The sequence below is a fragment of the Mustela nigripes genome, chromosome 4, assembly GCF_022355385.1.
Source record: "Mustela nigripes isolate SB6536 chromosome 4, MUSNIG.SB6536, whole genome shotgun sequence".
Taxonomy (NCBI): domain Eukaryota; kingdom Metazoa; phylum Chordata; class Mammalia; order Carnivora; family Mustelidae; genus Mustela; species Mustela nigripes.
Genome location: NC_081560.1, coordinates 105,107,369 through 105,122,768, shown reverse-complemented (window position 1 = coordinate 105,122,768; position 15,400 = coordinate 105,107,369). Strand labels below are relative to the sequence as shown.

The 15,400-nt window shown below is 35.7% G+C and overlaps 1 protein-coding gene across 2 annotated transcripts in view; it reads left to right on the top strand.

Moving 5' to 3' along the window:
- The window catches only part of CDK13 (cyclin dependent kinase 13), a 121,341-nt gene that overhangs the window by 27,077 nt on the left and 78,864 nt on the right, over positions 1-15,400 (top strand). For both annotated transcript variants that reach the window (XM_059397239.1, XM_059397238.1), the window contains exons 2-5: positions 2,660-3,301; positions 10,442-10,612; positions 11,993-12,132; positions 13,590-13,760. In XM_059397239.1, the coding sequence (XP_059253222.1) occupies positions 2,660-3,301; positions 10,442-10,612; positions 11,993-12,132; positions 13,590-13,760 (1,124 nt within the window). The remainder of the gene's footprint in view (positions 1-2,659; positions 3,302-10,441; positions 10,613-11,992; positions 12,133-13,589; positions 13,761-15,400) is intronic.

The following is a 15,400-nucleotide window of genomic DNA, read 5'->3' as shown; positions in this document are numbered from 1 at the left end:
ACTCTTGGTTTTGGTTCAGTTCATGATCTGGGGTTGTGAGATTGAGCCCCAAATTGGGCTCTGTGCTCAGTACAGAGTCTGCTTGTCCCTCTCCCTCTGTCTCTCCCCACTCTTGCTCATGCCCTCCATCTGTGTCAAATAAATAAAATCTTAAAAAAAAAAAAAAAAGGACTTGTTTTCTACCATCCATTTCAGTTCTTTTACTAAAACTTCATGATGTAATTCATTATATAGTCTCAGAGATGCATTTTCTTACCCTCCTAACTTTGTATGGCTGAAGTTAGGTCATTAGTAAAAATGACCTAAATTTGGATTTTGTGATTATATTTAATTTTGGGTTCCCAAAACATGTTATGAACATTAAATATATCATTGACATTTATTAGTAAATACGTACTTTGTGAAAGAATGCATGTTTACTAGGACATGAAGTTAAAAAGTTAAGGAACTTTTAAGGAGAAACAGAGAAATTGGAGAGGAATGGAGGTTATGGTTTGTTTTTTAAGTCTTCGCTGATAATGCTTATCTAGATTCTCTCCAGTAAAAAATAATTTAGTAGGTCAAAGGTGTTAATTATGTTGGGATTTTACCTGATATATTTGTCTCTCTTTTCTTAGGTGAAACTTAGTGGCCATGAATCTCTCAGTTAAATATAATTTATGTGTCTGTATGAATTTGGTGACCAGAATCTTGTTAGTGTAGGAAAGTTAATTTAACAAAGTTCTGTGCTATTACCTCTGATGAAATGATAGTCTCTTTGCTCTCCTCCTGCTCTACCTTTCTGCTCTAGAAGCATGGTCAGACTTGTTTTGAGGTCTAAGGGTCTGAAGGGAGAGAAAATTAAAAAATGTGGCTGAGTATTTCATGTTATGACATTATTGGTTCTTATACTAAAGTTGTCTATTTAACAAAACATTTCCTTGCATTTCCACAAATACTTGTAAGCTCATTGGTAATTTTAACGAGTATTTAATGATAAGTGTTAGATTTGAATGTTTTCTAAACAGTGTTCTCATTAATCTAAAATAATGTTATATAAACACTATGTATAAAGTACCTCAGTGCTGAAGAGTAATTAGCCCTTAGTACATTTTGAAATCTTTTTGAAAAAATGAGGGCAAAGTTCAGTTTGTATTTGAGTTTATCTTAAACCTAAATATCATTTCGTTTTCATACTAGAATTGTAAAATGTTTCTCAGTATTTTCTTCCATGCTCTTTTAATGTCAAATATAAACAAAATTTCCAGTCCTTCCTTTCCTCTGTGTGCATTTTAATTATGGGTTTTTAGGAGTTTTGTTCCTTTATTTACCCTCTCCATGTAACTTCTACAAAATGTCTGCAGGAGCTATCTCCTCCACAGTGTATTAATTTGTGTATCGTGTTGACCTATGTACTTTCCAGTCAGAAGGTCTGGGTTTAAGATGGCATACAACTAGATCAGGCAAGGTTCTAGAAGGAAACGAATCTAACTGAGATGGTGCAAGAGACTTCAGTGAAGGACTGCAGAGGTAGGGGTGGATTAAGGGAACCCACAAGGGATGTTTTCTATAAGTTACAGAAGGAAGCTTCAAGGGACAGGGAAAATACAGTGTTATTAGAGCCTGGGGAGAGTTGTGGAGAAAGGGTTGCCTGACAGAGGAGCCATGGTGGTCGGGTGACAAAGCTTCTGTCAGAAAATGTGACCAAAAGGAGGGAGGGTGCTGGGAAGAAATAACCCAGCATTTCTCTACCTTCTGACCTTCCAGTGACAGGTAACACTGAAACCCAGAAGATATGTCTGTTAAGGTTAGCCTTCTTGGGCACAGAGTTGGGCAGAAGAGTATTAGAGGAAGAGGGTAGTGGTAGTAAGATAATTACCAGTACATTTACTGATAAGTATGGGATTGATTTTAGGTTACATGGTATTTTAGATTAAATTTCTAATCTGTAAACTGTAGATACTTCACTGGGGTTGATGTGAGCAATTAAAATGAGACATGGCAGACATGTGAAAGTGCTATCATAGTGCCTTTGTCTGGTGAGTATTTGTTTTTAGTTTTGATAAGGTATTGATTTGAAAACTTCAGCTTCCTTTCACGGGGCGCCGTGCTGCATTTGTTTTACAGGAACTTTGGTTGCCACCATACTTCTAAATAGATGATAGGTTTTGTGTTTTCCAATAGTTTGGGGGAAGTGAATTACATAGTCAGTATTAAATAGTTTCCAAAATTTAGAGACTGTATTTACTCTCTCATGATAGGCATTTATCTTTTTCACTCTTGTTTTGGACAGAGCACTGCTGACTTCTGAGCTTGTGGGCAAGGATGCTTTTTAGGTGTAGAGGTGGTCTCCCTATTGAGTGATTGGTCAGACTTGACCCAGCTGCTGCCACCATTGCTGTGTCCTTGTTGTATACTTCTGTTTTCCAAGACAGCGGGGATGTCTTGTCACACTTTCTCTCCTAACCTTACAGTATTTCTTCTCACAGAGATCTACTTTCATCCAGTCTCACCTCTGAGCATTCATAGGCTAGACCAAGATCAATATAATCAAAATATATTACGATTTTGAAATTAAATAAATTTCTGTTTGATTTCACAGGCTTCAGTTCGCAGTTTTTATAAATTTAGAACTCACCTCTTCTGAATTACTGACTATATCTTCATTATTTTCCACCAGACGTTCTGCCAAATCCCGAAGCAGAAGCCCATATTCATCTAGGCATTCAAGATCTCGTAGCAGGCACAGATTGTCTAGATCCAGAAGTCGTCATTCTAGCATTTCTCCTAGCACACTAACTCTGAAGAGTAGCCTGGCAGCCGAGTTGAACAAGAATAAAAAAGCCCGGGCTGCAGAGGCAGCGAGGGCTGCAGAGGCAGCGAAGGCTGCTGAGGCCGCTGCCAAAGCTGCCAAAGCTTCTAACACTTCTACACCTACAAAGGGGAGCGTGGAGACCGGGGCTGGTGCGTCACAAACCAACCACGTGAAGGATGTGAAGAAACTGAAAACTGAGCATGCACCTTCTCCCTCAAGTGGTGGAACTTTAAAAAATGACAAGGCAAAAGCAAAGCCACCTCTTCAGGTAACAAAGGTGGACAATAACTTGGTTGTAGATAAAGCCACCAAGAAAGCAGTTGTAGTTGGGAAGGAGAGTAAATCTGCTGCTACAAAGGACGAACCAGTATCTCTTAAAGAGAAAACCAAACCACTTACACCAAGCTTAGGAGCCAAGGAGAAGGAGCACCATGTGGCTTTAATGACCTCTACATTACCACCGTTACCTTTGCCTCCCATGCTGCCTGAAGATAAGGACACTGACAGGTAAGTGCCAGAGAGTGTTGTCACCAGCAGTTGAAAGAAAAGTTTGAAGTGAGAAGCTGTCTGACCCCCCAGATAGAAAGGTTATATAAAAAAGCCATAAGCTGTCTTTATTATAAATGAAGCACATTGCTTGTAGGGTGACAGAATTATAGTTTAAGAATTCCAGGAAGAATTTGCTCTCGCCTTGGGATACAACATATATGTCAGCTTGGGAATTGGAAATGTGCATAGTGTGCTTTCTTTAGCTTAGTGTTCCTTAATGACCCTGTCAGAAACGTGACAGTTTATGAGAGACTCTACCTTAGGTGGTATGAAGCAGGTGTATTGGTTATTTCTAGGTTTCTTCAGCAGTCTTACAAATTTATCACTCTGGGTACATTATGAGTTTATAGTTTTTTAGACTTTCCTTGAACCTTTCAATTTTTTTGCGATTGGAGATTAATTATATGTTGCAGGAAACCCATAATGTGTTTGTTTTCCTTTAACGTGTTTACAGATTTCTATGTGAATATTGGGGGTGTGAGGTTTTTTTAAATTTTGAAACATTTTTATTTTTTAGAAGATGAAGATACAAGTGAGTTGAGTGTAACGTAAATGCAGTTCTAAGAATATCTCTGAAATGTATGCTAGGATAGAAGCATTATGCTGCTGTGTAATATCTGTCTGTTATACCACTTAACATTTTTCATTTTCATTTTTATTTTTATGGAGAAATTAAAGCTGTTCTCTCATTTTCTTTTAAAAAACAGCTATGTGAGCAGTTCTAGCTGACATCTTTATAGAATTTGAAAAGTGGATGAAAATGTTGTGTGGGTAGGTCTTTCAAGTGCTCACTTTGGCTGGCATTATGAAAATTTTAGAATTTAAAACAAAAAAGAAATCATAATTCCTGTGTTCATGCCCTCTGTGATGTCTTTTTTCTGTAATCAAAAATTTGCCAAGAGATATCATCCAATATAATCAGGTATTCACCAATTATATCACTCTAATTATGGTACCTACAGGTTTGACTGTTCTCTAGGAGCACTGAAGGTTCATAACAGAGTAGTGATTTATAATTTGGATGAGTCTGGGAATGGGCTCTCCATCACAGGGAGGCATGAATATAGAACTGAGTCACTTCATTAGTGAGCGAATAATCCCAGTTGCGAAGAATCCAGTAATTCTGAGGGCGCCTGGGTGGCTCAGTCAAACATCTGACTTTGGCTCAGGTCATGATCTTGGGGTCCTGGGATTGAGCCTGAATCAGGCACCCCACTTGGTGGGAGTCTGCTTGTCCCTTCCTGCCAGCTCCCCACCCCCTGCCATTTGTGCTCTCTCTATCTTAAATAAACAAATAAAATCTTAAGGAAAAAAAAATCCAGTAATTCTGGGCCAGTGAGACTCATTTTCTACTTTATTCTTCATATATGCTTTGGAAGTAAATTTTTACTGGTGGTTTCTTCAAGAACTCAACATATATACAAGTGAGTGCTTAAGGAGGGTATTCTTTGTGCATCTGTTTTTAATGGGGTGACGGTACATGTCATGCTTATCATTAAAAATTTTTTTAAAAATATTTTACTTATTTATTTGACAGAGACAGTGAGAGAGGGAACACAAGCAGGAGGAGTGGAAGGAGAAGCAGGCTTCCTCCCTAGCAGGGAGCCTGATGTGGGGCTTGATCCCAGGACTGTGGCCTGAGCCGAAGGCAGATGCTTAACGAACGAGCCACTGAGGCGCCCCTAAAAAAATATTCTGACCCACCTTCTTCTCTGTCTCTTCTGCTTTTCTCTTCTATTGCGTCTTTGCTCTTCTTTCTTTGAAGGTGTCTGTATATTTCATGAATACAGTACATGGATACTACTACTAATTGGTGTGGCCAAAGGTCAATTCAACACTAGTCACTCTTTTTGATGCTCTGAATGTCAGTGGGAACTCCTTTAAGCTGACTTATTTGTCCTTTTGACGTGACCTATTTATTTTTGAGTACTTTCCGGCCAGATAGTATCTTTTAGGCTTGCTTTTAACTTTGCTTCTCTTGCAGACCTGGAATTTATTATTCTCTGAAAATCACAAGGTAGACTGTTAAACTGTATGCTTTCATATAATAAATTGATTTTTTAAAACAATTAGGATCATACTATGCATAATACTCCTTGACTTGTTTTTTTTTCATTAATGTATTAGAGATCTTTCCGTGTCAATATATATAGATAGATAGATAGCTATAGATAGGTTTAATTTATTTTATTTTAATTTATTTTATTTAAATTTATTTCACCTATATAGATAGGTTTAATATTCCTATCTATAAGAATGGATAAATCATGGGGGTGCCTCAGTGGCTCGGTGGGTTAAGCCCCTGCATTTGGCTCAGGTCATGATCTCAGGGTCCTATTCCCTGCCTGCTGCTTTGCCTACTTGTGATTTCTCTCTCTGTCAAATAAATAAATAAAATCTTAAAAAAAAAAAAAAAAGAATGGATAAATCATGCTCTTATTTACTACTCAGCTATTGATTAAGGGATACGTAGATTTATAATTTTTTGTTACCAAACTGTATTTTATTTTATGTGTACAAGAGCAGTTTTTGTGGATAGTTACCAGGTTAAAGTATATACATTTATTTTTAAATTTTTATTATTTTTTAAAGATTTTATTTACTTGAGAGAGAGCAGGGGGTGGAGGGGCATAGAGAGAGGGAGAAGCAGACACCCCACTGAGAAGGGAACCCAACGTGGGGCTTGATCTCAGGACCCTGGGAGCTGAAGGCAGCCTTTTACGAACTCAGCCACCCAGCTGCCTCCCTCAAATTGTACTTTAATAAGACTGTTACCAATTTGTTAGTCCTTAAAATATGGAATTATTTAATTTTGCATTTTTCTGATTATTGAGATATAGCAACTTTCTGAATACTTGTTGGGTATTTATTTTTTCCAGTGAACTATTTGTGCATATCTCATGCTAACTTTTCCTTAACGTGTTTTCCTTTTTCTAATTGAGTTGTAGGTGCCCCTTATGTTTAGGATCTTGATCTTTGCTTATCAGAGTCTTTTTGCTTGTTTTTGACATATATTTGTTTTGGTTTTGGCTATTTTCATTTTTTTTTTTAAGATTTTATTTATTTATCAGAGAGAGAGAGGGGGAGAGAGCGAGCACAGGCAGACAGAATGGGAGGCAGAGGCAGAGGCAGAGGGAGAAGCAGGCTCCCTGCTGAGCAAGGAGCCCGATGTGGGACTCGATCCCCTGGACGCTGGGATCATCACCTGAGCCGAAGGCAGCTGCTTAACCAACTGAGCCACCCAGGCGTCCCTTGGCTATTTTCATTTTAAAATATTGTCGGATTTAATAATTTTTTCTTTATATCTTAAGGGTTTATAAAGCTAAAAAGATTAAATCAAGTCACACAAATTTTTTTTTTGTTTATTACATGAAGAAGAAAGATGCTCTCCCCCATCTCCCATGTAGACTGATAGATCCAGTTGTTTCTAACAACATTTACTGAAAAATCCATAATTTGTGGTGCCATATATAAAAACTATTATGGATACCTGTGTTTCTGGACTCTTTTCTATTAAGATGTTTTATTATTTCTTTGCCAGTACTTATTTGTTTTAACTTCGTTAGGCATGATACATTGGTTCTCAGACTCGAGTTTCTGCTGTAGGGATAGGCAGCTAGTACAAAAGTGAAGGGTGGAGTGAATTACTAATTAGCGAATAGCTCTGCCATTCAGTCTCCGCTTCAGTGTTGCTGAAGCCCACCTAATTTAGGGCCCAGTGTTGCTAGAGCTTTTGGTACTTTTTTTTTTTTTTTGAAGGAAGCCTGAAATCTGAATCTTCTGATTTAAAAATATTGGCAATTTAAATTCATAGTTTTTTTATAAAACGTTGGGTAGACCATAATACATACCCTTGACTTCAACCAGTCTTGGGCTTCTGGTTTGCAATCTTTCAAAATAGATTGACCACACGACAGGGCAAATTGCACTTAATTACTCTTTTTCAGAAGTTTTTTTGGCAGATTTTTTGCCTTTATTCTTGACAGATTTTATAGTCGGTCTGCTTGTCAAGTCACTTTAAATTGTTTGGGACTCAACCAAATGTAGATTAATTTGGAGACTGACAGCTTTACCATATTACAATTTTCCATACAAAAACATGGTTTCTTTTTTTTTTTTTTTTAAGATTTTACTTATTTATCGGACAGATAGAGATCAGAGGCAGGCAGAGACAGAGAGGGGGAAGCAGGTTCCCCGCCAAGCTGAGAGCCCGATTCAGGACTTGATCCCAGAACCCTGGGACCATGACCTGAGCCAAAGGCAGAGGCTTTAACCCACTGAGCCACCCAGGTGCCCCCAAAACATGGTTTCTTTCTGTTCATTCAGATCCAGTTTTAGGTTCATCAGCCCTATCTTTTAATTTTCTTCTTTTGATCTTGTATATTTCTTGTTGAGGTACTTTATTGTTTTTGTTGCTAGAACACATGGGGACTTTTAAAAATCACACTCCTGGGGCACCTGGGTGGCTCAGTGGGTTTAAGCCTCAGCCTTCGGCTCAGGTCATGGTCCCAGGGTTCTGGGATCAAGTCCCGAATCAGGCTCTCTGCTTGGCGGGGAAACTGCTTCCCCCTCTCTGTCTCTTTCTGCCACTCTGCCTACCTGTGACCTCTTTCTGTCAAATAAATAAATAAATAAATAATATTTTAAAAAATAAAAATCATACTCCCTATTTTGTTATTACAAGTACTCAGTTAAAATAATGATATTTTTAATTATACAGTGTTACTCTTGGAAAGTTAGTATTTCATTTCTCTGAAGTCTGGAAGCCTTGCTGAATTTGGTAGTTCATGTAATAATATATATCAATATAGGCAGTCTCTTAAATTTTAAATTGTAAGTAAAATTAAGATTTTTAGTTTTACCTTCTAGAAATGTTCATTTGAATATTCAGCCTAATGAGAATTCTTGACTAAAACCTTACAAGTTAAGAAACTATAGTTTTCTAAGTAAATTCTTAGAGATAGGTTTATTTTCAGGTACAGTTCATGTGGTATCTTTTTTAGAAGGAAGCTTTTACTGCTTTTCAGTCCTGATTTAGCTACCCTTCAGCAGCATTACTCTAGGAAGCCCTTTGTGTAGTACTTTATCCTGCTGCTTATTTGACTGTGTTCTCCCAATGACCATCCAAGCTCCTTTCTGAGAGGAGTTCTATCTTAATCTGTTTATTGTCTTTGCTGTTAAACACCAGTGCCTTACCTAATACCTAGCACATAGAAGCATGAAATCAATGTGCAAATTGGACAAAACATTAGTCTGAAAAGTGGGCTGTGTGATATTATTATTTATTTATTTATTTTTGAGAGAGAGAGAGAGAGAGAGAGAGAACACACTTGGCACAGCATTGGGTGGGGTAGGGCAGGGCAGAAGAAGAGGGAAAATCTTGCACAAGCTCCCTGCTAAGCATGGAGCCTCATGGCTCAGTCTCACTACCCTGAGATCATGACCTGAATCAGTTAAGATTAAGAGTCAGTTGTTTGGGGCTCCTGAGTGGCTCAGTGGGTTAAAGCCTCTGCCTTCGGCTCAGGTCATGATCCCAGGGTCCTGGGATCGAGCCCCACATCGCCCTCTCTGCTCAGCGGGGAGCCTGCTTCCTCCTTTCTCTCTGCCTGCCTCTCTGTCTGCTTGTGATCTCTGAGTGTCAAATAAGTAAATAAAATCTTCAAAAAAAAAAAAAAAAAAGAGTTGCTTAACCCACTGAGCCACCCAGGTGCTCCCATACCGTTATTTTAAAAATAAAACTACAAACCAATTTCCTTTTGAGCATATTTTCTCTGTTAAAGAACTTCTGGGGTGCCTGGGTGGCTCAGTCAATTAAGCCTCTGACTCTTTATTTTGGCTCAGGTCATTATCTTGGGTGGTAGGATCCAACCCTCAGTGGGGTCCATGTTCAGTGCGGAGTGTGCTCTGGGTTCTCTCTTTCCCTTTCCCAATGCCCTGCCCCTGCTTAGTTGTTCTCTGACACTAGCGCGCTCGCTCTCTTTCCCCTTTCTCTTTCTCAAATAAATAAATGAGATCTTAAAAAAAAAAACCCTTCTAGTGAGTAACACAAAGTTACGAAGAAAAGGCACAGTTTTGTTATAGTTATTGGTAAATGGTTTTTATCAGATGGTATTAAATCATGCATTTGTACAACAATATTAATGTTCAGAATGAATAAGAGAAGTTAAAATGATTTACTTTGCTAATGTATTGGTAATTTGTGACCCCAGTATTGTAGTCTCACTAAACTTTTTCATTATGGGACTCATAACTGATATGAAACTGTGGGAAGTCCAAATTCTACTAAAATAAGATTCTCTTTCAAGAAATATCTTACTATTAAAGAGACTTTTTTAATAACTGGGAGGTTTAGTATACTTAAATTACCTAATTAAGATATATTTTATGCATTCAAAAAAGTACAGAACTAACTGAACTTAAATTTTTACCTGTAACATCAGTAAGCTAGAACCTTAAAAAATTTTAAAAGAATTATTGTCTAGTTTAAGAAAAGTAACCCTATAAAGGGGCAAAGCTAGACTAGTTGTTTGTGGTTATTTAAATGGGTAAGATAAATAATAGCATGTAGTGTTATTTCTTAGAAAACCTCTTTATGTCTCTCTAATAGTGTCAAACAAAACGCAATCACAAAACTATTCAATTTTTCAGTGAAGCATGGCAAGTTGACTTTTTTTGGTATTAATATACAATTTTATAGTAATTCTGTATCATCTTTAAAAGTATACTTTTTTTGAACAGTGCTAGATTTGCGTAAACATTATGGTACTACAGAAAATCCCCATATACCCTGTAGTTAGTTTCTTCATTATTAACATCTTATATTAGTATGGTACCTTTGTTACAATCAGTGAACACATATCAGTACATTATCGTAACTAAACTTCACACCTTGTTCAGATTTCCTTAGTGTTTCTCTAATTCTGTATCATTTTTACCCCCCAATTTTATATTTTGTAATTGAATATAGTACATTATTTTAGCTGGAAAGTAAAGAAACTTAGTTCAGTATTTTGCCATTGCTATTTAAGTGTGAGATGTGGCTGTGTTTTTATTTCTCAGATGTTTGGGTTTTATTTGTGTGACTCCTTTCTCTTTTAGCTTACGTGGAAATATTTCGGTAAAAGCAGTTAAAAAGGAAGTAGAGAAGAAACTCCGATGTTTACTTGCTGATTTACCACTGCCCCCAGAGCTACCAGGAGGGGATGATCTCTCGAAGAGTCCAGAGGAGAAGAAAACAGCAACACAGTTACATAGTAAAAGGAGGCCTAAGTATGTGCTTGCTTTCCGCCTGCTCTTACATTGGCCAGAAATGATTCTGGGTCATCATAAAATCATAAAACAAAAAATTAAGATTTAAAATAATAAAAAGTGTATTTATTCTTTAAACTTAAGTATATGAATAAATTCTAGAGTTTTAAAAACATTTCATAATTCCCTGCATTCCTATTCAAAATGACTAATAAAACCAGATTTAATTTTCTCTCACAGTTTGTAATGTATTAATTTCTTGGGTTACTATATGTTAAAGATAATTTCTATAATTAAGATACTTAAATAATATAAAACACTGAAATTGGAGAAGATGGAAGTCAGCATTCAGTGAGCCCAAACAAAATTAGTAATGGGCAAGCTGCTGTGTTTTCCTTTGCTTTTTTAGCTCCATTTGCTCCCCTAACTAAATGTATTTTTCATTCTGCAAGAGGTGGAGTGGAAGAAGGTTTGAAATCTGTATCCTAAATTAGCTTCAAGTAAGTGCCTAGAACCAACTCTTTCCCTTGAAACCTGTTTATCAGTTAAAGGGGGAGAACACTGATTCTTTTTTTTTATTATTTCTACTTAATCAAGGGAAAGTGTGAGTAAGAACTTGAGTTAGATCTGATTTTAGAATTGCCGTTCAGGTACCTAGCGAGAGTATGATGGGATTTCCTAGTATAGAGTAGAAAACTAGAAAACTTTTAAAATTCTGAGTTTTGTAGCTTTATTCCTTTAGTGAATTTCTGTTACATACCAGAATATTGAGAGACTACAAAATAACCTATTTTTTTTAAGAATGTCAAATATTTGTCATATATATATATATGACACACAGAAACACATACACAGGGTGGATTACTGAGAGTTGATTATAGTAATACTTTTGTACTTTCTTGGACTAAAAATCCTTCTTGTGTTTTCATTTTTAAGGGCCATAAGTTTAAATTTGTCAGTAAGCTTTATAGTTAGAATTTTTGGTAATAATATTCATTATTAAACTTGTTCTTGAAAAATGAGTGACATATATATATATATAATGGATGAAAAGAAAAACCTCTGGAGGTTGGTTAGAGAACGTTGACTCTTTGTATTAGTGTTGGTTTTATCCATTCATTGAAAATTGTGTTATATTTTTGAAAGTTCTTCATACAAGCTTTACTTCTTTTTCTCAGCTTGTTTGTCTATAGAAAAAGAGCTGGTATGGAGAAATGATGCCTTGACTTTCGTGATAATTTATAATAGCAAATTACAGTGTTACTTGTCTTACATGATCACAAGTGTTCGAGGGTGGAGGGAAATAAAGGATTTAAGATTGGGGAGGGTGGGTATTAAGTATTAAACAGTTTATTCAGCTTGCTTGATTGCATATAAAAACTTCAGAACTATATTTGATAGAATATGTGGGCCTCGCTATGGTGAAATCAAAGAAAAAGATATTGACTGGGGAAAGCGCTGCGTGGATAAATTTGATATCATTGGAATTATTGGAGAAGGTACCTATGGACAAGTTTACAAGGCCCGGGATAAAGACACTGGTAAGTATGTCAGCTGCTGTGGATCTCTAGATCTATGGAATGTACTTAATTTGTTTTTCTCCTCAAATGTGTAATTTGAAGGGTTTTTTTAAGTTAAATTTGAATTTATTATGCTTTTGTTTCGTCTCTTTTGTTTTATGTGTGCGCTTAATGTAAGGTATGAATACCTCTAAGTGGGTATGTAAATATTTTTAAAGTTTTTTAGTATTTGTGATGTGTAGTATGGTAGGATTTCGATTTCTTTAATTGTGAATAAATTCTTATGTTATTAGTAATCTGGGAACAAAAGTATCTTGACCAACTTAGTAGTACATTTTGTTGTATTAAGTCTTATGTAACACTTTTTATTTTACCCAAAATATTCTTCTTTTGAAGTTACCCTTTGTTTGGAGGCTAGATTTAGCAGCCTAATCTTCTAGAACATAATCAGGAACCTGAGAGAAAGTTTTAAAAGTTTTTGCAGCAGAGTAAAAAAGTAACTATGTTAGAGGCTATGTATTTTAGCAAGTAATGGGTAGAGCCTGTACTTAATCTTTACTTATAATTTCTTGTTAAAATAAACCAGTAGATTAAAATAGCAGAGTTATTTGAAGCCATTTAGTATAAGAAAACTCTGGAGGGCAATTATAACATAGGGTAATAATATTTATAATGATTCCGTATTATCAAAAAGATTAAATTATAACTTCTAGGAGCCGTTTATTAAACAAGGAATCGTACATTTTAGACTTCTGTCAAAAAGAATCAAGGAAGTTTTGATAATTAAAAGCATAAATGTTATAAATGACCTTTTGGAAAATATTTAAGTACAGAATTCCTTTTTTCTCCAAAGAAGTGGAATGATAGTGAATTTTTTCTTATAAGGGGGTATGTGTTTGTGTGTTCTATTTAATAGTTAGATCTTCCCTGATCAGAACTCATTGGTATCTGAATTGTGAAGCCATTTAGTATAGTGGGAAAGAAATACTTTTGAGATAGCTGATTCAGATTTTGAATCCCAGTTTCACTGCTAGTCACCTGGGCAGCCTTGTACAAGTTAATAGGTCTGAGCTTATTTTCTTACCTTCATAATGTACAGAATTTCTGTTCAGAGATTTTATGCATGTATAACCATATTGGGTAAATTTATTCACCCCTCCTTCACTTTTTAAAATTCGTATTGTGATACATCTACTGTTCATCACATCATCTGCTTTTTTTAACTTAATATATCTTGGAGAGCCAAAATAACAGTACTTATGTACCTAACCCCATCCTTTTTAACAGTCGTATAGTATTCCACAATTTGGGTAAATATTTTATACTTTTATCTAACCAGATATTTAATTTCTTGTACTATAAACATTGTAATTTCAAGAGGTAGGAACAGGCATTATGAATTAAAATAAAGTTAAAATTAAGAAAAATGTCATTTCGTTTTATCATCTAATTAACTTGATTTTACTTAATTTTTATAGGAGAAATGGTAGCCCTAAAGAAAGTACGTCTAGATAATGAAAAGGAAGGCTTTCCAATTACAGCAATTCGAGAAATTAAAATTCTCCGGCAGCTTACCCATCAGAGTATTATCAATATGAAGGAAATAGTGACTGATAAAGAAGATGCTTTGGATTTTAAGAAGGATAAAGGTATGCATACATATTTACATAACCAGTTCTGCATATGCATGATGTTGCTAACTTGGAGATTTTGTCATAGGTATTGATCAGTTGAGTAATTACTGGGTACATAAAACTATTGTGTTAATGTCATACTCTAATTTTAAATGTGGTTGAGCTGAAGAATTAATTTACTTCAGTAGTTTTTGAGTCACCTTAGTAAACAAAAAAGCATATTTGTCAGTAGTAGTAGTTGTTTTTTGAACATAAATGTGTAATTTTTAGTCTGCTTTTCTTAGTTGTTGAAAAATAATTTATAGTAGTATAGAATATATTTACCTTACATTTTTTTAATATCATGCCTTAACATATAAGGAAACTTTATGGTAAACATGTTATTTCTGAAGGTGTGGAAGCCAAAATCTTATCTGAAATTGACTTTAATAAACTATAGTGGCATATGCTTGATATTTAGTAGAAAAGCTAAAAAGAAATTAGCATGATTATTAAAGTAGTTATAAGGAATATGGTGAGTAAAAGATTGTACTTCTGCTAGGTTTTGGATCTTCAGAGTAAGATGTCGGAACCAAAAATGATTCAATTATAATCTGTAGTTTTCAAAGAGAAAGAATAAAATAGGTACGTTCTGATTGAACATGGTATTTAGCCCCCTTCCATCCCCAACTTACACAGATGCATATGTGTGTGCACACACCCACACTTACTCTTCTGGGGAACAGTATCAAAGTGATTGACATAATACACGGTAATTTTGTAGAAAGGAACTTCTTTTGTCAGTATTCTGTACGTACTATGAAGATAATTAGAATCATCTTTTTAATTGGGGACTGTTCTTGTCCGTGATAATACCCATATTCCTTAGCTTGATTGTTAATCCAGTTTGTACTTTTCACCTTATTTTTTTTATTCCTTTATGTAGTAGAAAGGTGTGACTTGTGCTTCAATGTCTGGAATTCATCACTTTGCTTATGAGCAAGTTCTTAGCCCTTCTGAGCCTCTGACCTCTTCATCTGTTAAAGGGAAACATTATTTCTCTTACATTATTTCTATTCTATTCTATTTTATTCTATTCTAATATAATATAAATTAAGATCTTATACATGAGGGTTGTGTGTAATGTTGTTTTCCATTAACCTCCTCATGTAGTCAAATTAATATATTTGTTCTTCCTCCAACGTACTCTGGACCTCCTGCTTCTTTGATCTTTGGGATCATGCCCCATGCCTCATCTCTGCCGTTTTTCTGGTTTTCCACCAAGCTTCAGTCATATGGGTGTTTTGAGTTGTCAAATATGCCAATGTGCTTCTCTGTCTTAGAAGTCTTTCCATGTGTAGCTTTCTGGGCTTACACTTCACCCTCATCACACATGCGTGTATACGCATGCACGCATGCACACACACCTGTGCACACACCATTTGGAAGGCTGGCTTCTCATCCTCTGGGTCTCAGACTGAATGTTACTTTATTTATCAGTGAGGCCTAACTGGACCACTTTCTATTTTATGTAGACACGTGCCACTTAAAAGGCTTATTTTTTTCTAAATAACTTTTCCAAATAACTGATTTGTTACTTGTTTACTCCACATGAGGATGGGAATCATATCTGTTTTATTCATTATTATAACCCTTACTGGTTAGCTCACTGGTTA